The sequence below is a fragment of the Poecilia formosa genome, unplaced genomic scaffold (assembly GCF_000485575.1).
Source record: "Poecilia formosa unplaced genomic scaffold, Poecilia_formosa-5.1.2 Scaffold576, whole genome shotgun sequence".
Classification (NCBI taxonomy): domain Eukaryota; kingdom Metazoa; phylum Chordata; class Actinopteri; order Cyprinodontiformes; family Poeciliidae; genus Poecilia; species Poecilia formosa.
In genome coordinates this window covers 145,501-170,137 of record NW_006800515.1, presented here as the reverse complement: position 1 = coordinate 170,137, position 24,637 = coordinate 145,501, and the positions used below count along the sequence as shown (strand labels likewise).

General features: G+C 39.5%; 1 protein-coding gene across 2 annotated transcripts in view; it reads left to right on the top strand.

Moving 5' to 3' along the window:
• Positions 1-24,637, top strand: part of LOC103129771 (Down syndrome cell adhesion molecule homolog) — a 101,017-nt gene that overhangs the window by 7,330 nt on the left and 69,050 nt on the right. For both annotated transcript variants that reach the window (XM_016665369.1, XM_007540959.2), the window contains exons 2-3: positions 20,913-21,230; positions 21,398-21,547. In XM_016665369.1, the coding sequence (XP_016520855.1) occupies positions 20,913-21,230; positions 21,398-21,547 (468 nt within the window). The remainder of the gene's footprint in view (positions 1-20,912; positions 21,231-21,397; positions 21,548-24,637) is intronic.

The window sequence follows — 24,637 nt, the reverse complement described above, 5'->3', positions numbered from 1 at the left end:
ATAGTTTAAAACAATTAAAGAAATACTAAAATTATATATTATGACAATTAAGTATAAGTAGTCACATAAATAATTATAAAAGTAGCAATAAATTGAATTAAAAATAATTTTTAGATATTTTCCAACTCCGTTGAAATTTGTCCTTAGTTTTTGTCAACACCGTCAGAAATGAAAAGAATGTAAAAAAATCAGGCATTATTGGGGGGCACCAGAACTTCTGAGGACCCCATGTTGTCTTTTCTCTTCCTTTGCTAGGAGGGCTAGTTAGCTACGGTTAGCTTAAGTTATTCTTTAGTTTTTTCTTCTGTTTTATTCCTAAGTTGTTTGTCACAACCATGATGTGTCAACACCATAACTGACAATTTACAAAACTTTGATGAAATTTTGTGAAATAAAAGCTTAATTTTGGTAAACTGTAAAGATTTCATGGACCTGACGAGCTACAATATGGCCTCCTTCAGAATAACATCATATAAATTGAGGTAGTTTGGCATTTCGTCAACTCCGTCAGAGTTTTTCTGACTTTTTCAGTGAAATTGTTGTCAAATCTCACTTAAATGTGCAACTAATTCATTTTAATGTATTTTACATGAATTGCATTACTTCACATGTACCAAGTTTTTCATTTTACTCACTAGTTTGTCACCACCTTCAGTTCTGTGTCAACTCCATCATGCACTGTCAACTCCGTCAGATGGACTTTTTGTTGTTTTTTGTTTTAAATAATATTTATTTTATATCTTGAGAAGCATTTGTCTGTAAATTGAGTAAAAATATCACTAATAGGGTATTTTAAAAATCATTTTATATTTATTTTTACCAAATGGTGATGACAAAGTTCTGGGTCAGGTCGATTAAAAATGTAATTTTTAAAAAAATGTTGCAACTGGGAGCCTGTACCTGAGCATCTTTACATTTCCAAAACAGTATTTAACAAAACTGCTTACAGTTTACCAATTTTGTGGTAAACCACCAAAATTTAAAACAAAAAACGTTTTAGCAGTCATTCCACCTGCTGCAAAAACAATGGAACATTTTGTCGCAGTTACAATAATGTTTAAGGTATTTAATTGCCAGTGTTTTGATTTTGATAAATAATTTTGCAGAAGTCTGGAACTAACCCCTAATATATCTTTATCAAATAACACAGACATAAAAAGTTAATATCAGCTGGTTAATTGACTGGGCTTTTGGGTCGGATATCTAGCCTGCAGTCTGCTGCTGGTCAGAGTTGCTGATTTTAGCTTGCCAAATTTATCTTTAAAACACAATTTCCTGCCTTAAAACACAAAGTAAAACATGCCTTATCAATCAATCAATCAAATTTTATTTGTAAGGCACATTTCAACAGCAAGGCATTTCAAGGTGCTCTACATAATTAAAGAAAAAAATAAGAGCAGCATGTGACATTGAATAAACGGTAAGAAAGAGAAAGAGATTTTGAAAAAAAAAAAAGAAAATGAAAAAGATTTAAAAAAAAGATAAAATTAGTTTCCATACCGCAGTGTTCAGGCATTACTCGACACAGCTGATGAAAATTATTCTCACTTAATGACTTTCTCTTGCTCATTTTTCCACTCTTCATGTCTTTACTCAGCTCTGTGCAGTTATAAAGGTTTTCCCACGTGCAATGATTGTGTGGTACCAGGCCCATTTTCCAGAACCTGCTTCGCTGGGATTCCAAGGGTGCAGAGTCGGGCTGAAGACGCATCAAAAGACTGTTGGTCACTGATTGGCTAGAGGGTGTAGTCATAAGGGCGACTCCCTTACCATAAACCAACACGCCATTTGTAAAAAGTCACAAGTGAGTCTGACAAAAAGCCACAGACTGAGCCGAATAGTCAACATGCCCTCCGTTGTTGGGTTGTGTTTTGTTTTTGTGTCGGGTACAGATCACCTCACGATACTTTAGACTCTGGAGTCACCCAGCTAAATGAAAAACCCACCCAGGACCGTAACTCGATCATAACAGAGAACCACTTAAACTGTGTAGTTACTACAGCTATTGGCTGTCCTACAAGTCGCTCGATGATGTCATCAACTAATCTGCATATTTCGTCATGGGCTTTAAAAGAAAAAAAACATTGACGTCTGTAAGACAAAACGTGGTTAAAAAATACTTTAAATATATTTTTGGTGAATAAATGACTGAGGCTGCGTGAGTCAAAAGCATAAATTAATTTTAGTCTGGCAGTTTCAATGAAAAAAAAACATTAGGCAACATACGAATACTGTATTTTTAGATTATATTTACATTCTTTGTAAATCAGAGTGGGATCAGCAGTAGCTTTGCACATACATGGAATGGAGTTGATCTCCTCTCTGCCCTGACTGCAGGCTGGGTTTCCTGCCCAATGAGGCTGCTGTCAGATTGACCACCTGCAGCTGTCGGGGTGGGAGGGTTTCAGTGCAGCACTCGCTGCCGATGTACGATTTGTTCTTTCATGTGCTGTTGCCAAAATCTCCAATAACACAGAGAAAAGTTGCTAGATTTATCTCCAGCTGCCTTTTTGAAAAAAAAATAATAAAAATGTTGCTAAATATAGCAACAAAATCACTACGCTGCCAACGAGTCGAGTCTAGCCGTGCTGCTAGGTGCTTTTGGAAAAGGGCCAATAGAGGAATTTAACATGTAAGAGAGGTATGAAGGCGAGGTTTTGCAGTTTTGATACAGTAACTTTTACAATCTTCAGTGTATAACTGATCACTAAGTCATGCTTAATACAGGTGCTCAATTTGGCTGACAAGTCATATGTAGGGAGGGGCGTGGCATTGGGTTGCTGGGTTGGGCGAGGAACCCGTTGATAACTGCTTCTTGCAGTTCTCGTTCTAACTTCAACCCACGAGGCGATTCAGAAGCAAAGACGTTTGCTTTATTTGCTAATCTTTGCAAACAGTTAACAACAAAGTTGCAAACAGAAACAGTAGAGCTTCGTTTCACTGAATTTTGGCTTGTGTGTCTCTCAGGATAAAGGGTTCAGCGTGATGGCAAGCCTCATGAGTTGAATGCCTGTGAAATGTTCTGTGGTGTTCTGCCTGTTCTGAAAATGCCATGGCTGTGGCACCAAAAACAACTTGGTCCAGTCATGCGCTAAAAGGAAAGGTGACTTAACAGGATAACAATTAGGTGTGTTATTTATGTCTGTGGACTTTTACATAAAGTAGGGCAGTAGGTCAATGCTGCGACCAAGCAGGTAGTTGTTGTAAATGAAGGACCCGGTCACTTTTTCTTCATTGTTTGATTTTCTTTTTCTCACAAAAGACAGATTTTAGTTGAACCTATCATGAAATAAAGTTTGGTGATGAACCTAAATGTAGCCATGTAGGATTCATTGTGCTTTCTTCAGTTTTTCAATCGCTAAAACAATGAGTATATAATGGAATTTAGTGTCCATCCATTTCTCTTACTGGGAAACGTGTTGATTAGTTGATTTAAACGTGTTGCTGGGTTATTATTTAATTTCCTCAACCAGGTTTGTTAAATATTTATTATTAAGCACATTTCTGTAAGACAGGGACTACTTCCTGCCGTCTTCCATTTGTTTTGCGCCATGCAGCGGCAACATCTGGTTGTTGATCATGTCACTCATGTGATGTTATCATTGCAGTTTTGCAAAAATTAACTAAGTTTGATACAACCAAAACAAAAACAAAAAAACACCTCATGTTGGTGCCAAAACTTTTTTTTAAACTGAAAACAGAAAGTTTTTGTTTTTTTTCAAAATATGGTGTATTTCTTTTAAGTTAATTTATTTTTGAAATGTCAACATTGTCCAATGGAAATGCAGCTACTGTTCTCACCTTCTTCATTTGCAAGATTTATCTCTTTTCCTAGTTAAGTGTCTTTACTTCTGCTCCGTTACGGTACGTCTGGGACAAAATACGTTCACTTTCATCTACAAAATTGCAGCTGACACATAGAAGATGATGAGCAAGAAAAAGTCGGAGACTCTGGGGCTGATTTCGTGCCCCACTGACTGCCTTACTGGACATGTTCATTACGCAGAGCCAAACCCTCGATTAGCATTCCTAATCCAGCTCCGTTCTCGCAGCTGGGAATGTGTAACATTTTCAAACATTCTGCCGAATGTTTCATTAAAGCGCTGTTAGCCCCCCAGCTCCATCCCGCTCCAGTCTACGCTCTATCAGGCCTTACCCAGAAGTGATTATGCTAATTGCTGTTTGATCAGATGATTAAATTATAATTTGATTAATCCCGGGCACTAAACGCTCTGAAAACGTTGCTGTGTGTTTTTTTTTCTTTTTTTATTTGCTGCCTGGCGGTGTTTGCCGGGCCCTCTGTCGCCGCCGACCCAGGTGTGGGACGGGATGAGGGATGCGCGCTGGGCTCCGATGCGAGGCGGGCGCGGCCGTGAGCGAAACCCCCGGTTTGATGTGCTGCGGCTTCGTTATCACAGGAAACACGGCGGTTAATGAAAGCCGCTTCTCATCTCTGTGCAGATTGAGTGCAGCGCTAATGCAGACAGCTGCCATTTTCTCAGTAGCGTCTGTCTCTGTTGCTCTCAGCTGACAGTGTATCCATCAGGGTGATTTATTATAGCGGTACGTCAGGCTCCCTGCTACAGCGCTAAATGATTAGATTTCTAAACCATATTCCCAAATCACACGGTGGGCTTCTAATGCACCGTGATGTAAGGAAAATGCAGACAAAGTGATCTCGCTTACTTTATGAATAACATAAAAGCAGGATATAGATCCACCCGAATTCAGAATGTACTCTGTTGGTTTCGCATGGTGGAAGTACGTGAGGAATTAATCCTGTTGCATTTGAGGGAAATGGGAGGCTGAAGATGGGAGGGGCTCTGACAGTGGAAAGTCATCTGACCCACAATCCTTTCTTAACCCCAGGACTTTGATTTGCTCTCCACTGTCACCTGTGTCCTGTTTTTTGTTTTATTTTATTTTATTTTTTTTTACCTCTTTCTTTGTCTCCTGTAGATAGCATGCACTGTACTGAGGCTTCACATGAACAAGAAGCAAAGTGGTTTTATTAAAAGGAAAATCTGTTTCTTTGAAGTAATTCTTCTTAAGCTAGAACCTTCTGATGCCGTGAAAGCATCACAAGGACTTTCAAATCAAAAGAATATGCACCAATCAGAGATTTGTGGCCAATTTTTGATCTCCGGTGTTTGTGAAGCTATGACCCCACTGACACTGATGTTAGTTGAATTATCTTATAATAAAAAGACTTGAGAAGCATTCAAATTGTTTTCTTCTAGACTTTCTATAAATGCAGAATCGCTCAGTGAGTCTGAGAGCTAATTTATTGCCAAAAGGGAGGATTGGAAGTTAACATTTTAAACTGCCTTTAGTACCTTTTATTGGCTGTTGTACACTTTTAGTTTAGTAATCAAGTAATCTGTTGATTATTCTGACGATTTGTTGAGTAACCAAATAAAAACTTGTCCCATTCTGTAGCAGTTACTTAAGCTAGTAAAAGAAATATACGAAACAGAAAAAAACGCTAGTTAAAAAAAAAAACAATTCAGTGTTTTTAAAGAAAACATTTCAATGCAATATTATTCAAACTCTTTGTCTCAACCTTGAGTAGGAACATTATTCCATCAACCTTTCTTTTACACATGTGAGATGCCAGATTCTGCACCAACAATCAGATAAGTCTTTTAACAATCACCTGTTGGCATGAAGAAGCTCGATGCATGTAGCGGATGGTTCCTGCTAAGGTGTTTGAGGACTTGATATTGTGAAACTCTGATTCCGTTTTGGTGCACACGCACTGAGTTGTGTTGTCTGTGTTCTTGGACTGTTCTTTAGTCTTCATGCTGTGATCGGAGCCAGGAATACTGATTAACCAGTGTATGGACTTTTCCAGACTCAGGTGTATTTATAATGCTATTTACTTGAGACCGTCACTGCGCCACTTGGCTGGACCTCCTTTAAATTAGGTCAGTCACTTGAAAGGGGGTGAATATTTTACACAGTCACTTATTTTAAGTTACATGTTCTTGTTGTTTAAGCTACATTTTAATATATGTCAATATTTTGTATAATCTGTTTTCTGTTTGATTTTAAAGGAGAATTGTCAATTTGTTTTGGTCAAAAGCTGATTTTTGTTGCTCATGTCTAATTTGTAAAAAGGGTATTAACGTCCAAATTGGTTCAGTATTTTTTGTAGGCAGTGTATTAAGAGCAGCTATTTACAGCTGCAGAAGCTGGTTCATCAGGAAAATGTTACCCAAATATTAATTGTGAAAATAATTTAGATCCTTGTCTAAAACACTTCCAAACCTCATCCTTATCTTCAATAATGTTGAAGATCAGTTTTAATCCCTTTCTTTACTGATTATTTTATAAGAAAGTAATCTGATTACAGTAGCATGTTACTGGTTATACCTGCATTGCAAAAGGGAGACCTAACAATGCAGCTGCTATTATTGCAATTATATTGTAATTTGAAAAACGAGTGCTGGTGTCAAGTTTCTTTCATGGAACGAATGAGCTTTAATTAAACAGATGACACCAAGAGTGGACAGACAAGCTGAACATTGCGCTGTCATAAACATTTTCCACTTGCATGTTAGGTGCCTTGGGATTAATTAAAACAGTTATGGTCACAATCCGTCTATCTATGGGAAAGGAAAACCTGGATGTATCATAAGCTGCGTTTCCACTGACCTCGTAATTGCGCAGTTTGACATTTTGAAAAGAAATTTGCTTAATGGAAACACAACAATTTAAAAAAAAAAACTTTCTTTTTTTGATTAAAAGCTGAGGCGCTAGGATGAGGTGGAGTTTTTTTTGGCCGCATCAAAATTGGTTTATTTCATAAAACTGCAATGGAAATCTTTTTTTTTTTCACATTATACGAGTCACATGATCACCAACCGGATGTTGCCACTGGCTCAAACCACAAAGAAGACGACAGGAAGTAGTTGGACGATGATGACATGGCATATTTTTCAACGACTGATCACGTGAACAAACTTATTCTTATTTAATCCCAATTGCAGAATTGTGATCTTTCGTCATTAAGATTCACAAAGTTTTGCGCACATTTGTAATGGAAACCAACTTATTGTGCCTCAAACGTACTTATCAAGAAAAGGAAGTCAATAAAAAGTGAACTTTTATAAACCTTCTTCTGCTGGTTTCTGGCAGATTAGTGACACTGGAACTAAACATGTAGCGCCTCAGGTTATATTACGTATGTGCTGCAACATCGCTTAAGTAGTGTAGATTATCTTCAAGTTGTCAGCCTTCCTCCTTAAGCTAATCTCTCCATTCAAACACACACACCGGGTTTAATGTCCTCCTCTTCCTACCTGATCCACTCTCTCCTTCCGTCTCTTTTCCCCCCTCCATCAGCTCAGTCAGGCTGTGGTTTAGCGAGCGAGCAAATGTGGGTGGAATCTTTAATGAAACAGAAATAACGCCACTCATCCACTCTCTGAAAGCATGCACAGTGTATGCCGCACTTCAAAGCATTACATACAAATTTAAGTCAAGTACTGTCGAAAGGTTCAGAAAGTCAGAGACTAAAGAGGACATCTCTAGCAAAAATGCTCTGTGTGAAACGCGGCTCTGGTGGTGCTGAACGGAGGTAGGAAATTTAGGTCTCCAAAGTTTCTGCACCAAAGCCAGCAAGGTGGTTGGATCAACATCGCTAAACGCCCATCGTGAGCGGTGAGCGTAACCATGGCAACACACACGCAGGAATGCTGGAGAAAGCAACAAAGTCAGTTACTGAGTGAGATGGAAGTGTTTTTAAAGAACGGTCAGAAAGAAAATGTAGTCCGTCTTCTGAGTCCTCAGGCTGCAGAGCGTTAAATGCATTAATGTGGTGAATGAAGAACAAAGTGTAGCTAGGAAATAAACTTGTCAGGGTTCTGTGTAAAACATGGCCGTTATCACTAGGAAGGTAAGAAAATTCACAGCTAAAACACAAAATCTACCAAGTGTTTTTGGTCTAGTTTCTTGTGCAAATATCTTGGCACACTAAGATAACAAAGCTAATTTAAAAGTAGCTTTTCTTTAAGAAACCGGGGAGAAATAGAACTATAAGTAAAATAAGCTGCCAGTGGAACAAGAAATTTTCCCATATTATAAATTAAAATGTCTTGTTACACTGGCAGATTGTCATTTAGTTTTTCAACAATATTAAGAAATGATTGACTTCAACAAGCTCCTGCATTTTGCTAAAAAGTTACTTCTAAGTCACTTTTGTCATATTTCAATTGTACTAATAATATATTTAGACTAGAAACTAGATCAAAAACGCTTGATAAGACTTTGTGTTTTTGCCGTGTTGACTGTTTTTGTTCACACATTAGGAACTAACTGGGCAAAACCATTATTTTCGTGAAGTTTAAATCTTGTAGATAATTATCACTTAGACTTGGAGATGTCTGGAGATGTCCCAAAGACAATAAGCAATGTTACACTGGGAAAATATGAGTAGCAGTAAAACATGTAACAGGTTGTTTTATTTGTCTTTCCTTAAGCTGTATTTGTTTATCACAGAAAACATAAAGTATAACACCGCCTCAGGAATAACTTGAGTTTTCAGCTGTTCAGACCGGAAATAAAAGGCGAGAGCTGCTTTCCCCAGAGGTAAAACAATCTGCCTCAAAAGCTCACAACGTGGTTTCATTTATTGAAGTAAATTGATGAAAAGTTTCTGGTAAATTTGGCTGCTCTGGTGTGTTTTCTTGTATGTAGTCTACATTAACAATCTAAATTGGTCAAAAACAGAAATGCAGACATTTATTTTAGAACAATGATTTATTTAAAACAAATTGAAATCCATTTTCATCCCACCCTGACTGTGAGGGGATCATTCAGCAGACGGTTTTGCACATGTACGATTAATTTATCAGTCTGGACGAGGAGAGAGCAGCTCTGACTGGATCTGGGAGGCTGCTGCTGTGCGAGGACTGGGCCACCTGTGAGAACTCGGGGTGGATGAGGGGCCCAAAGCAGTGCCTGATGCTCGTAGGAAAGAGTAAGAAGGAACTGTGGTTTCACGTCAGTCTCTGCTAATGTCAGAAAAGTCACTAGATCTGTCACTGGTTGCTTTTATTTAAAGGTGCAGATTTATGTGTTTTCCAGGCACATAGTGCCATTTTACAGCACAATCAATTCACTATGTTAACTTCAGTTGTTATAAAAATGCTGTATATGTCAAATATGACAAAGAAATGTGACTTAATCATTTAGCATCTTAAAATTTGGCCTCTGTCTCTTTAAAAAATCCTGCCCTTTCCAACACTCCACCTATAGGAAGTCATCACATCACTCCTCTATTAACCATTTAACGTTTTTATCAACGTTGCACTGAGAAGTAGCTCGTATAATGATGTGCAGATGTGGTCATCAGCAGATGTGCAGTTCCACCAGGTGTTTGCTATTTGCTTCTGGCTAGTCTGAAGGAGCTGAGTGGGGAAGTTGCGGGTTAGGGGTGCTCTGTGAGGCAGAATCACAGAAGCTTGGAAACTGCAGCTGTTTTTGATGAGGAAATAACATAATATGATGTAAAGCTCAAAGTTTTTCCGTAACACTGCCCCTTTAAGAGTCACTATAGGGGTTCAAAACTGGTGACCATGACTATGCATCAGTTTTTCTGTCTCAGTCACACCATCTATATTTGTTTCTCTGAAATACAAGTAGTATGACTTCAACGTGCATGATGTCTTTGATCAGCCTTCGACGGTCCTTAAAGGTATATCTGTCTAGGAAATCGAAATGTTCACTAATGTTATGAGATATAAGAATTCATAATGTAATGTTAACCCCAATTCAAAGACGTGGATGTTTTTATTTTTATTTTTTAAGTTTTAGACCTTTTGGATAATGAAACCTGCTTTCTCGTTGTTCTGTCTGTGTAGAGGGTTGCTTGGTCTCATATTCCCAGTCTGTGACACGGAGTACTCTCCAAAACCCTGCTGTTGAAAAAGTTCCAGTGATAATACTATCTGTGTCCCCTAGAGTTGTAGTTGTATGCAAAAATGATGGTTCGCTGCACACCCCGGTTTTAATGTTCTACTTTGGTATGTTTTCACTGCAGTACATATTGAATTACTGGAGATTTGGATACCAGTTGTGCCTGAATACAAAATAGAAGATCAACTGTCTGTGAAAACATGTTTTATATATCGTACATAGGTAAACAATCCAGATGTTGTGCACAACCCCAATAGTGCAATTCAATAGATCCAATAGAGAGTCCTAAACCAACATTGCTTGCGATGTCGTGTGTTTCTCTGGTCTCTAGTGGGTGTTTGTGTCCTAACTCAAAAATGACTGGTGTCTTCTTTAATCAGCCACTGTCCATTTGTTCAATTGTTGGGAGTTCTCTTCAGCCCTGTTTAGTCCACTTTAGTTGAACTCTAGTTTGCTTGCCAAGCAAACTGGTTCGATTACAAAACCTCGATCTCTGTTCGATTGGAGTGAACTCTGGTTCAGTCCGAATGCATATATGTGATTGGGCACCATTCCAAAAGCAGGAAGCGAACTATAGCACAGGGCATTCTGGGTAAATGCAGCCAAATCAAACAGGGTGTCTAGCACTAGCAGGAGAAATGGCTCGTGATCAGACATGGATTAAAGAGGAGCTAATATTTTATATTAATAAGACAAAAGAGAAATCCTACAACCACTAAAATCTGACACCGCTCCATTTTTGCCTAAATTTCATAAAGAAGGAAGTTCAGTGTTCAAATGTTTTTATGCTGTTTCCTTCAGTGGTTTTTGGGATGTGAAAACATCCTCAGTCATTTTGATGTCACACATTCGTTATATATATTTGATCAAAGTCTTCCAAGTAACAAGTGGTTGGGGACGTCACTGTGCTTTGCTGGCGTTCATGTAAATGAGCATTCACTGCCATAGACCACTCAAAGGTGACTCTTATTTTGCCCTCCAGAGAGCTGACATCAGAGGAAGGTAAAATTGGTTTTACATGGCAGCTGCATAGCGCTGAATGGGGATCTTAACATTATTCATGAGAGCAAATTGGGCACCGTTGATTTAGAAGAGTGGGGGGACTCTTGCATGCACGCATCTATGCTCAGTGCGGTGCTTATCTTTGTCGCTTATTGTGTAATCCCCTAGGGCGACGGGGGAAAGGGTGGAGGTTTGGGATGTCATCATGAAAACCAGCCTGTCCTCCACCCAATCTCCACCCTTCCACATCAACTGGCCTTGCCCCTCCCCCCCCTCCGCCAGGCGGCTCCTTCAGAGTTGTGCCTTAATTACCTGATTTGCCTGCCATGAGCTGTCAGTGTGACTCAGTGCTATAGCTTACCCCAGTGGAGTCGCCCTAATGCCTTGATGCCTCAGTGCAAGCCGTAGCACAACAAAGATCTCTGACCTGGTAAGGGGCACAGTGTGGCTCTGAGCCAATCAGACCCTGCTGTTTCAAAATGTTATCAGCCTTGAGCAGGGAGGACATGTTAAGGCTAACAGCTAATTTAATGTGATAAAACCCAGAACGAATGGAGGAAACCAAGTTGTTGTGGCAGACGGCTAAGCAGTGAAACGCAGTGATATGGCAGAAAGATGAAGCACCATGGAGGTTTGTTTTTTATTTCATTGCTACAGGAATACTGGAATACTCTGCACAGGTTTTGCATAAGCTGATTAAAGTCGTATGGTTGAGGTAAATATAAAATGAGCAGGCTTGAATTCTTATGGGTTAATGTATAGACCTTTTATGTTGCCTTTAAGTGGCATGTGTATTGATCAGACGCTTACTTAAATAAATTGGTGAGGTAATTTTGAAAGCAACCACTGATTGACACTGTGAGAGTGGAGGATAATGGGTTGTATACTGCAGGGTTCCAATGCCTTAAGGAAAAGATTGGAATATTAGTGTTATCCCCATCCATCCATCCATCCATCCATCCATACATACATACATACATACATACATACATACATACATACATACATACATAAAAAGGTTTGTTATATAAATCGAAACTGTAAATTTTAGTTTTGAAAAGTCTGGAACGTCGTCATGAAGAGTGCTTCATACAGTGATGCCAACAAGCAGCAAACAGCGAAACGCACTGTGAACACATGAATGATGCGAACAAAAATTCAAATGAAACAGAAAAATACTGCAAAATAAAAAATAATAATAATAATTGCAAGCGCAAAAAATGGAAGCTAAATCCTAAAAGCAGCAAAACAAATTCAAACAAAAAATGCTGCGACTGCAGGAAATGCAAGCGGAAGGGAAAATGCAGCAAATAGTAAAAACAACAGCAGATATGAATTGTTGCAAACTCACTCCACAAACGGAAGTGCTTCAGAGTCCTAGCTGGAGTCGACCCCAAATCGTATGGGACCAAACCCTCAGTAAAGATGGAATGTTACGATTTAATAGGATGTTCAGAAAAAAGGAAATAGGAAAAGTTGTGTTATAATTCATAACACAACACATGTAAAAGCTCTATAGTCTTTTACAATATTATAAAGCTACGACATATTCACCTAGGTAATATGACCTACTCCATGGAGTAGGTCATATTACTCCCCCTAGTGGCCTGAATGACTTCCGTTTAGAGGACACAGTGTTTGGTGTAACACATACTGTTGTTTGTATCATACTGCTATGGTGTTTAATACTCCACCAAAATAGTCTTGCTATATATATATATATATATATCTATGTTTATATATATATATATATATGTGTGTGTGTGTGTGTGTGTGTATTTCTGCTCTCATTTCCTGTGATTGCAACATTTTTTGTTTGCATTTGTTTTGTTTTGTTGATTGTAGATTTTTGCTACTATTTTCTGGGAGTGCAGCAGTTTTTGTTTTTCTGTTTCTTTTTTTCCCATTTGTTTGTTATGATGTTTTGCCTTGTTTCACGTGGTTGCTTTACATTAAACTAAAACAAGAAGAAGTGTCTTTTTTAGCTTCTTTTTGAGCAAAGAAGTGTCTTGTTCAAAAAGAAGCAAGACACTTCTTGCTTCTTACACCAGAACAAACTGGTGTAACCTTATTTCTAAGAATGTTTCATTGTTAAACCATTTCCTCATTCAGACACTTCAAGATGAATCTTACGATAGCAGGCTAAACCCAACAAGATGACTCTCTACCAAATCTGACCTGATGTCTTGCCTGCACACCAAGCCCAAGTCAGTATCTATGTTTATCGGCTTCCAGACATTAACGCCCACCCCCTCGCACATGCACTTCCATCTGACACGCCTGCATACACTCTCGTTGACTGAAACACGTCTGGTGCCCTTGAGCTCTAAATGGTGTAGCAGCGGCTCCACAAAGGGGATGACTACACGAGGAGTCACCTGCAATCCACGATTAGACGATTTCAGCAGGGCCTGCCACCAATAGGTGCTGACATGTGGAACTGTGCTAAGCATTATTCCACACAGCTAGTGGAGGAGACCTACTTCACTGGCCCAACAGGACCCCGTCTCCCTGCTGCTGCCCCCTCCTCTGAGACTTACCAGGGCAGACAACGCAAAAGGAGAGTTCATCATTTATGCATGTGCGAGATTTATAATTGAACAAATGACTTCTTCTTTTTGGTGTGTTTTTCAGCAAAGCTAAATCTAACATTAGGACAGCCTAATGTTAGTCAGAGGTGATTTTATTGTGGTGTTTTCATTAAGCAATCAATGACTGCATTTTCAGTGTCAGTGTTATGTATTTTATAGCACAATTAAGTAACTACATTAACTTCAATTGTTCTATCACATATGACTTAAAAGAAATTTAACTTAGTAATTTAACGCCTTGAAATTGGGCCTTTGTCTCTTTAAAAGCTCCTACTCTGTCTGAAACTCCGCCCCCAGGAAGTCATCGCAACAACACTCCTCTATTAACCTTTTAACAACATTTTCACCAGCATTTCACTGAGAAGTAGCTCTTATAATGAGCTCTGCAGATGCACAGTTTGCTAATTGCTGCTGGCTAGTCTGAAGGAACCGAGTGGGGGAGTTATGAGGGAAGGGTGCTCAGCCGAATGGTTGCCACGGGAGAGTAAATAATTTCTTAAACATGTATGAAAGAGTCAAAGCAACACTCCGGGTATGTTTTTGATGAGAGAATAACATAATATTGAGTAAAGCTCAATAAGTTGGATTTTACATAACACTGCCCCTTTAATGTGTTAATGTTGACAAAAGAAGAGAAGCTTTATGAAAAAAGAAAGAGGAAACCTTACTGTACGAAACTGTTTTTCATCTATTTAATAAATGCAAAGAAATATTCTTCAGAGACAGCCTTCAGATATTTCTCTATCAGCCTGAGAGCCGACCGACTATCGACAGAATCCACATGAAAATTTCATCACATCTCTCCAGATTTCGTTGCCAGCCCCCGCTTTTGATCTCACGCCCGTGTCTCCGGAATCATCAACGCATCTTCAGAAATGCGCTCCGCCACTTTTACTGAGCGCATCTGCGAGCGGCACATCTGTTTGTGCGCGGCATCTTACTTTTCATGCCAGCCATTAACGAGATTATCATTTAACAGCCGTGCACACAAACACACTCGATGACAGCCAACAGCCGCCCACATGTTGTCTCTCTTGCTCGCGAGCGAGCGTTATTAAAATAAATTGTCTGGAATTCACAGCTGCACATTCGAATAATATGTCATAAAAATACAAATTGGGTTTATGTAATTTCTGCTTTATTAGATAATTCTCGGGGAAAAGTCACACACTGTTAGGTTTGCCTTCAAACAAACAATCCTTGTTATTTAACAATGAAAAGTGTCTGCCTGCAGGTGTCTTTTTCATGTTTCTTCCCTTCTTCAACTCCAGGCTTTGTTGACATTTTTGCACTCATGTATAAAATCTTAATATCTTGGTGGCAGATATTAAGGTTATATTATTTGCCAAAATATATGCTTTAATTAATATTAATTTATGTCAGTTTTCGCAAACCACACTAATTGGATCAGGTCACCAACTGACCCAGTGTTTTTTTTTTTTTCCACTTCGAAGCATTGCTGGCTCAGGAAAAGTGTTTATGCCTGAAATGTTGTGATATTTGTTCTGTCCTGCATTGCACCAATGTACTTTGCTGAGATTTGAACACTTAGCCTAACTGTAAACACAAACCACATTAATGGAGTCAGAAATGCAGTTTAAAAAGTCTGCGGTAAGATATCTGAAGAAACAAAGAGCAGCTTTTCGTTTCTACTCACTTTTGATCTGCTTGCTCCATTTCATGAGCGATCCAGTCGACGATGAATACAGGTCAGATCGAATTTTTATTTTTGTCGTTCTCTAAAACGGACATCTGCAGAAACAAAATTAAATTAAATTTAAACATAGTTATATCTCCCTGCCTTGGATTTTGCGAACGTTGCCTGAAGTAAACGATGATACAACATCAGCTTCCTAAGGGAGATATTACTGCTCTCGGGCCAAAATGTTGCAAACACCAAAATGTTCCATCTTCACTCTCACAGCTTTAATGTTTATTAAAATATGTATTTTCCTTCATATTTAGACCCATGAAACATGTTTCTTTATATACACATACCCATGGAAAAATAAGAAATAGCAGCTTTATCAGCACAGGTCATTCCAAGTCGTCATCTTCTTTTCTTTATGGTCTTTCCTTTGTTTCTCCTTCACTGTTAAATTTGACCTACCTCCATTTTGAGAGCTTTCCTTTTCCCACCTTGCCCTCAACCCCTCAACCCCCCCACACTTACTATTTTTCGTAAACCCCCCACCCCCCACCCCACGCTGAAACATGAATGCACCGCCGATGAATCCAGGGTGAACCGTTGGGATCTGGGTGGGGTTCGCCTCCCCATCAGTTGCCACCGTCTTTACGGATCAGCCAGCTGTAAAAAGCTGATGGTGGCGGCGGAGGTGGTCTCCATTTTTTATGAGTTGGTGCAAATCATTTTATTGAGACAAAAGCAGTTATGAGGCAGGCTCTCCTCTCCTCATCACTCAGTCACTCTTTAAACATGCTGGGACCATAGCCCGCCTGATGGCCGCTTGTTCTCATTTAGAATACAATTTCTCTGATGGATGATTACAGCCAAATGCTACTATACTGGGAAGGTGGATGAATGTGAATATATTATTCCAATGTGAAGAGATAACGCACTCTAAACAGATCCAGACAGCATCTAAATTGGGTTGTTATTTCCTGTGGTTTGTGTTATTATTCTTAACTAGTGATCCAGATCTGAAACCTAAGGAATTTTCAGCTTTTTCTTGTATAAAAATGCTGATTGGTTTAAATTTTTAACTGTTTAAACTAGTTTATAATTGTGACATTATAATGTTTTCTTACATTACCTTTAAGTTATTTAGTCCATAAAACCACTTATGGAGTCTGTGGTATTACCTGGAGTCGCACATAATCGCGCACTGTCCCAGTAACAGGCGGTTGCGTTTGCTTTCGTGGGGCCAAGAGGACTCAGCGGTATTTAGGAGATCATTACCAGAAATGTGGACAGATGGTGAGAGCCAATACTGAAACAGTCATACACATAAATGCCTCAAGCTTCCCGCTATTCATAACAGATGCTGTGATTTTATGATCATCTTGATGGCAGATTTTCCTACTTGAGAAAACCCATGACAAGCTGTTACTCTGTGTGATTACAAGGCCGTAAATTAACCACCGAGAGGGCCCCCGTGTATCACTGCAGGGCGAGCGCGATGTTTATTAAGCTCGCTTCTCTGATTTTGCCTCAAACGCTGGACCTTTCTTGTGCCTAAACCCTGTTTATGCAAGAGTGTGGTACAGTGTTTGTCAGCGCAGTCCGTCTCTGCGAACACCCACAGCAAATAGTTCTTCATCTGAACAGTGCCTGAAAGCATGTGGGGCATTTTGTATTATATGAAATACTTTTTTCCAAGTAGGGATGATTTTTGCAAAATACAACTGCAACAAAAATCTAGTGCACAAGCTTGAACTCTCTGGATGTTCTCTATTACACACAATGTCAAAATAGCATGTACAACCTCAAATATATGCTTACATTTCCCTAAATATTGTAGTGCTGCAGGTTAAACATGGTCTTTAACATTATCAGGCCTTATTGTCATCAATACTTTCAAATGTCTGTGGCCTGCAGCTTATCTTGGTTCTCCAAAAAGGATTTCATTGCCACCACTCATTCGACTGACCAACGTGTAGAACAACAGGAAGGTCTAAAGAGCTCAGTGAAGTGAAGGGGAACTTTATATTTATCCTAAAATTACAACTTCTTTTCTTTTCTTGTAGAATACCTTTTGATTGACCGTCAATTGAAACAAATGCAGATGTTATTCAGCTGTGTCACCCTTTCACAAGGTCCAAAACTGTCAACCTCAGATTAAAGGTGGCCTGTTATGCTTCCTTGATCAGGTTTGGATGGGCCTATATGGGCTACATAAAGCATGTTCATTACTTTTTTTGAGCAAAATCCTTCTTAAATAGTTATATTTTAGTCTAGTCAGTCCTGCATATTTGGAGCTGCTTTAGGGCCTCGTGTCACTTTAAATCTAAATAAGCTGCTGCTAGCCAAACCCCCCACCAATATATCATACAGTATTAGGGATTGTTCTGATTATTTATTGTATAAATATTAATACTGAAATAAATCAATTCAGAATGAGAACCCAAACTAGCAAAATACTTCAAAAAGTACGCGGTTGGGTTGCTTGGAGTATTTAATCAAGTATTAGTGAAATATATGAATGTTTGTGAGCCTCTATGTATAATTCTGAACCTGTATACTTTAGAGAAAATTCACAATTACTTCAAAAGCTCAAATTTTTGTAAGTCACTCAAGTTTTATATTGTGCAGTCACCACCCTGGGAAAAGAACGGATCAAATAAATCATTAAAAAGTCCAAATTAAATGTGCTATTCATGCCTATTACGACTGACCATATCCAAGTTTGTACCGCGATTTCCTTTTCGTCTCCTTCGCCGTCTTCTGACACCTTTTGGATCAGAAACGGCAGCCAGCCTTGTATCTGTCGACAGGCCTTCCTCTCTCAACACCTCTGGGCCCGGCCCTCGGAGTACTGCATGTGTGAAGTGAGTCTAGCTCTAAATGTGCAGAAACATGTGTTTGCCACGTTGTTTGTTTGCTGTAGCATGTTGAACGACCAGTGGGTGGAAGTGGCTGGTGACTCGAGAACGCTCATTAGGAATTTATGAAGCGCTAAAATGTTTGGTCTCCAGGGAGGGGGGATTGGCAGCTGTCGCGCAGCCAAGCAAGTGGGCTGGCGACAGGAGGAGGGATCCCACATTAGCACAGAGTGGAGGCTGCGGTGTACGGCAGCGGCGCCTGAAATATTTACAGTAGGTTACTGACACTGGTGGTTTATGCAACAGCTTTACAAGGCTGCTCCTATCACAGAGCACGCAACGTAGAGGCAGCCTTTGAATATTAACTGATTTTATGTTGTTTGTAGCTGCTCAGCAGATGGCATCAAAATAATTCACCAATAATCACATGATCTTCAGCTTTGACTCTAAACATGCAATTATCCAGAATTTTAGGATCGATCTTTTCAACCACTTTCTTTTCTGTTTTTGACGGAGGTTTTGCAGTATTTATTAGTTGCACTGTAGTAAAAAGTTTAGTAATACTTGTTTATTGACCAACTTAAAAGACCTGTTGAGATACAAAATGTCCATAAACTGGGAGTATTTAAACAAAATTTTGTTCTCAATTGATTAACTGGACAATCCAGTATTACCCTGTATAATTCATATTGGTTACGGGCAATTGTTGTTCCAAGGTGAATCAGTGGCTTGATCTTGGTGGGTTGACTTCAGCTTACTATTCCACTTTGAGACCTTTTAGTTTGTTGCGAAGGCTACTAAACTAAACATGTGTGGTTCACTAAAAAAAAGTTGCACAAAATGGGAATAGTGCCGCTGCAACCCCGCCAGGCCAGACTAAAAACAAACAATGATCGCTGTGGATTATATGCTGATTTGTAAACTGTTTAAAGAAAAGACGAAGAGTAGAAGAAAAAAGCTAAGAAAATAAAGGGAGGAATTTCTTACCCGCAAATTCATGCATTGTTTTTGGGCGCAGAGATGAAAAACCAGCGACACTCCCTGTGTCATATCTGTTTTTCTTCCTCTGCTCCTGATGACCCATGGTTTTCTTTATTTACTTTGTGTATGTCGCTACCCTTTAACCAAGGGTTGCTTGGTCCATGTTGATGTGCGTAGTAAGTGTAGGTGAAGTCAGTGTATACTACCGTCTGAGTCCGCTGCGCATCTATTGAATAGATTTATGTACGAGTACGTATTCAAATTTAATGTATCAGATGAATGAGCAATGTTTCTGTTGAGTCTGTTATTAAAGCATGTCATTAAAAAGGTATAAACTTTTTAAAACCTTGATATCTTCTTGATGCATGCATAGTCAGGGGTAAGGATAACCTGGTGAAAACCAGCCCTTATTTGCTTAATCAAGAGTGTCTGAGCTCGCAGCTGTTGAGAAACGATTGGTTCTAACAGGCATGGATTGTGTTACGGTTTTAAATTTCACCCAATTGCTAACGTTTGCCGCTGGTATGAAGCTTACTGGAAATTTGGAAATTGCCTGCATTGTAAACTGCTGTCCTCCAGTGCGAAGAGAGAAGTGCTCATCCGAATGAAGCAAATGTTAATGACAATTCAGTATTTGGAAACGTGTCCAACGCGGGCTTAACGGCTTCATTCACTTCTGAAACTACAGGCAGGCTACAATTCTTAACAGCGCAGAAAATCGGCGCCATTTTTCACTATTTCTCCTTCTAGTCACTGACTAGCCAGGTAGAAAAATCTACTGGAGGGAATCCAAGTGAAGGGGAGAAAGTCCAGACTGAGATGTAAATGAGATTTTTTTTTTTTTAAGCGGAATTGTACAGGAAGGGAACAGAGGAAAAAAGACTAGAAATCCTAAGTTCAGGTGCTACTAAGAGTTAGGCTGGTAAGGGTTTGGCTGTTGGTGATTATTATACAAAGCAACTGCATTTCTTCATGGATTTGTTTAAAAATGTTTATGGATCATGTAACAATTATCCAGTGATGGATGGAAGTACTTTGACATTTTTAAATACATAGTTCCCCTTATCAAGTAAACATGGTGCTTTGAACTCTTCCACAAATGTTTGACAGATATTTGGTTGTCTGTCATTTATTTTAAATGAAAATGCTTCCAGCTTTGTTTTAGGCTGTTGTTTCTCTTTTGCAAAAAGTGTAGTAGGAGTATATGTAACTGTGGATCTGTCAATAATTGCTGACAGTTATGGTGAAGGTCCTGGCTTCACACTGGCAATGTGGGTTGACTAATGTATTCAGAAGTGTATCGCATCACATTGACTGCTGTGAAAATTAGAGTTTTGGCTGCATGTTGTATGTATGCACTGTTAAAGAACTGTATTAAAGTGTGTTTTCTGTCCTCAGTGATCGATGACAGTAATATTATATACTAGTAATATTAGAGATCTGTTGAAGCTTTTGGACTCATCAGATTCCCTCGTGAATAATGTGGAGATTTACAGTAGCTCTAGCTGATGAAGTTAGAGCTTGAAAAATATTGTTAACGTCTCTATTTGAAGAACATTTTCATTTTTACATCAAAGCATCTGGTTGTGGATACATTTTGCTTTGTGGTCAAAATGAGTTCACTCATTTTAGCTGGAATGTTTTTTATACAACAAGGATCCTTTTTCAGACAAAATAAGATGGTTGCAGTCTAAATCCACTACTTTTGTCCTTACAACATGCTACTGTAAGTAGCATGTTGACTACTACACCTGAAGTAGTCAGCATGCTAGGAGGCTACAGGTGGAGTCCTGCAGTTAGCACTATAAAAACAATAAACTAATACTTTTTAGGTTCAAAAAGCAGGATTATAATTACGGTTTATTACAATTTTGTAATCTTATGTTCCCTCTCTCTCTCTCTCTTTCTTTGCAGTTTTCTGTGAAGATCTACGTTCCAGCTTATATTTTGTCAATGCATCTGTGCAAGAGGTAGTGTTTGCCAGCACCACAGGGACATCGGTGCCCTGTCCCGCTGCAGGCGTGCCCCCTGTCTCACTGCGCTGGTACCTGGCCACCGGCGAGGAGATCTATGATGTGCCAGGGATCCGCCATGTGCACCCCAATGGCACCCTTCAGATCTTCCACATCCCCCCTTCCAGCTTCAGCAAACTCATCCACGACAACACTTACTATTGCACAGCGGAGAACCCCTCAGGGAGAATCAGGAGCCAAGATGTCCACATCAAGGCCGGTCAGTTTTTTGTTTTTCCCCCTTCCTCTTTGAATGTCTCTGCCACCGATTGATTTGCTGTAACCCTGGAAATGAACGTTGCACTGAAGAGAGGTTGTTTGTCTGAACTCTGCCTGCGTTGTTTTCTAGCGTAAACACTGCACACCTCTCTGTCCCTCTACCTGTAGTCCTACGAGAGCCGTACACTGTCCGGGTGGAGGACCAGAAAGCCATGAGAGGCAATGTGGCGGTCTTCAAGTGCATTATCCCTGCCTCAGTGGAGGCCTACATCACTGTTGTGTCCTGGGAGAAAGACACAATGTCAATCAATGCTGAAAGTAAGGCATTACACCTCTTTCTTCTATAACAACCAAGGCGAGGATGTTTGCTAGCCTGTGACACGCTCAGATAGTGGTATACATGCAGATGGGAATCCTTGGTGAGGTTTGTCTTGCTTGGACCTCTCGGGCGTGCTGATATTCCTATTTGGCTTTTGGTTGTTTTTTTTTTAATTCTCTTGAAACAGCAGTGCTTCCCTGAGTGCCACTGCAGAGAGGGCTGTTTCTCTACATCTGTCTGACCCGATGACGGCAGGCAGGGTCCTGCTCGCCCTCCTTTTGCCCCGTCTTCCACGAGAGTGCTGGCTGCCAGCCGTGTCACTTAGTCTCAGTGTATTGACCCATTTCTCCGGCTGATAGGATGCATTGCGGCGCGCCGATCATTCAAATCACTTAAATGGAACGCTCTTCTGCGTGATTGTTTCCCAGCCCTGGGGGGAAAATTCACTTTATGTGGGGCATTTAGCAAACTCAATAGACGAGTGCTAATGTCATTTTGCTTTTGGATGGAGGGCAAGTGCTGGCTAGCCATTGCTTTTCCCTTTTTCTTTTTTTTTGTTTTGTTGACGTTTCACATTTGTCCACTAAGGAAATATCGGCCATGTTGAAATCTATATCAATCTCTAAATTGATTTTTGTGCTAGCATGTTCTGTGATGTCCCTGAACTGTTTGTTGTCTCGCTGCCAATGGTTTGGCGGTGCAAAGTGATTTACTCACAATTAGACAAGTTTTACTCTGGAACAGTTTTTACACAAGTATTGAAAAGCATACTGGCCGTTTCGGTGTGCTTTTCATAGATTTGGGTCACAACTTTATTGATAGAGTGGAGTTTACAGGACTTCTGAGAGCTGAGATACTCATGTAGTTGAATTGTTTTCATTTGTCCAAAACACCACAGGGATCCTGACTAATTTCATAAACAACCTGTGTATGATAGAGAGGTAAAGGCATTTGTAGGGTTTTATATTCTTCCAGCACCATTGGAATGACAGGCTGATGTACCAAAGTGTGATGGGGGTAAAGCAGGAAGTACAACAAGCTGCTATATTCTGATTAAGCCCCAGTCATGAGCCATCAATCAACAAACATAACTTTTCATTTGCTAGCTTTAATCTTACATTCTTTTTTCCTGCACAAGTATTTCTGTTTTATTTTGACCAGAAAGATTCCTAAAAAATCTCAGTTTGTCTTCCATATTTTTCTTCCTGTCAGCTCATCAGCAAAAAGCAGGTAGAGAGGGAACACCCCTACCCCACCTGTGCTGCATTCAGCTGGAAACAACTCAGGCACCTTATCTGGCGTCTAAGTAAAAGGTTGTAAAAACGTGGGGCAGTACAGTGAAAAACATCCATTTTTTTAACCCTTAGCAAACCTTTATACCCATTAGTTCTGCAGCAGAAGTACAATTGCGGCTGGCAGCGTTGTGGCAAGCTTGTGGAAACTAAAAATGTGAATCTTTGACTGAGAATTTGAAACATCTTTTCCTCATTACTTTTATAGTGAAAGTTGCAAATTTTAACAAAGTGCTCATCTCTGCCAGTAAAAAAAAAATCCTCCCATCTGGAGCCATCAGCCATGTAAATGCTGTCAAAAAAATCATCCAGCCACCAATCCACTGCTCTCCTGCATGCTAAATAATGGATGACAGAAGCCTATGAATCTATGAGCAAGTGGTCTTTATTCACGTCTCAATGCACGCACCCTGCATCGCATCGTCCATTTACCTCATTCTCTGCTACACAGTTTTTAAGTGCACTGTCTGTGTGTGTGTGTGTGTGTGTGTGTGTGTGTGCGTGTGTGTGTGTGTGTGGGGGTGTGTGTGCGTGTGTGTGTGTGTGTGTGACAGCTCCACATAAGACGGCTCAACCCCTCAACCTCAAGACCAACCCAGGGCATTTCACAATTCAATTATTTAAAATCGTATCAACACTTTGACAAAGACAAAAAAGCTTTAAGAAATAAAGCTTTTCTGTCTCCAGCATGAATAATTGACCGGGACTCTTCACTTTAAGAGATGGAGCTTAGACAGAGGTTCGACATTCCTGCTGCCGGCCTCACTGGACTGGACGTTTTCGAGCTGTTGCAGGGCAGACTAACAGAAGACTTATGCAAGGATCCTTTTGTGCATTTGAAAAGATTTTCAATTTATGATGAAAAGCGCTTTAGGGTCATCGCATGCTGGCAAAGTAACTGGCATTGCTCACTTGTTTTTCCCTGCTTTTTTTTTCCAATACAAAGAACCGTCAGAAGAGTCTCTTCTTGGAAAAGATGAGTTTGATTTATCACAAAGGGAATCACTGGAAACATTTACCAGATTAGATCAAGAGAGCAGAGTTGCCTGTTGATTAGATAAAGGAAAGGTGTGAAGACATTTTGGAGGGATTTTTATTCTTTACATTTCACACAGGTAGGACATTCACACTGAATGCCAAAGAGCTTATTTGCGTTCTTATACTTACTCAAGCATAGTTGACTGTCCAAGGAAACAAACTCTGATCCGTTCAAAACCAACCAAACAGCTCTGGTCCCCTTAGAGAAATATTAATATATTCTAGAAAATGTAACTTTGTACAGAAATGACATTCTTTTGTTTGTCTGTTTATGGTTTCTGTTTAAGGATAAAATCCAGTCTGAATAGTTTCCTCCAGTAAAAAACAGATATATTGATACCACTGACAGATTTTGGTTGGAGGAAATCTTTACACATTTCTTCTGATTTCAGTGAATATTTTGGAGTTTCCTAGTCAGATTCCTAATTTGAATCTGATGGAAAATATGTGGAAGAAGCTAAAGATGAAGGTGATGGCAGTGAAGCCTCCAGCCTCAAAATCTCTCAGCTCATCGCCAGGTAAATTGTGAAAACATGGAAAGTATGCACACAAAAAAAATGTAATTAAGTTTGATGACTATAATGCTTATGCAGACTTGATTGAGACTGATATAGATTATTTTTTATATGTCATTAATAAAATGTAAATAACAAATATAGTTTTTTTTCCAAATAGGATGCTCCTTTTAAATTGCTTTATTAGCTTTATTGGGGATGCTTGCTAAAGACAGGTGCATATATATATATATATATATATATA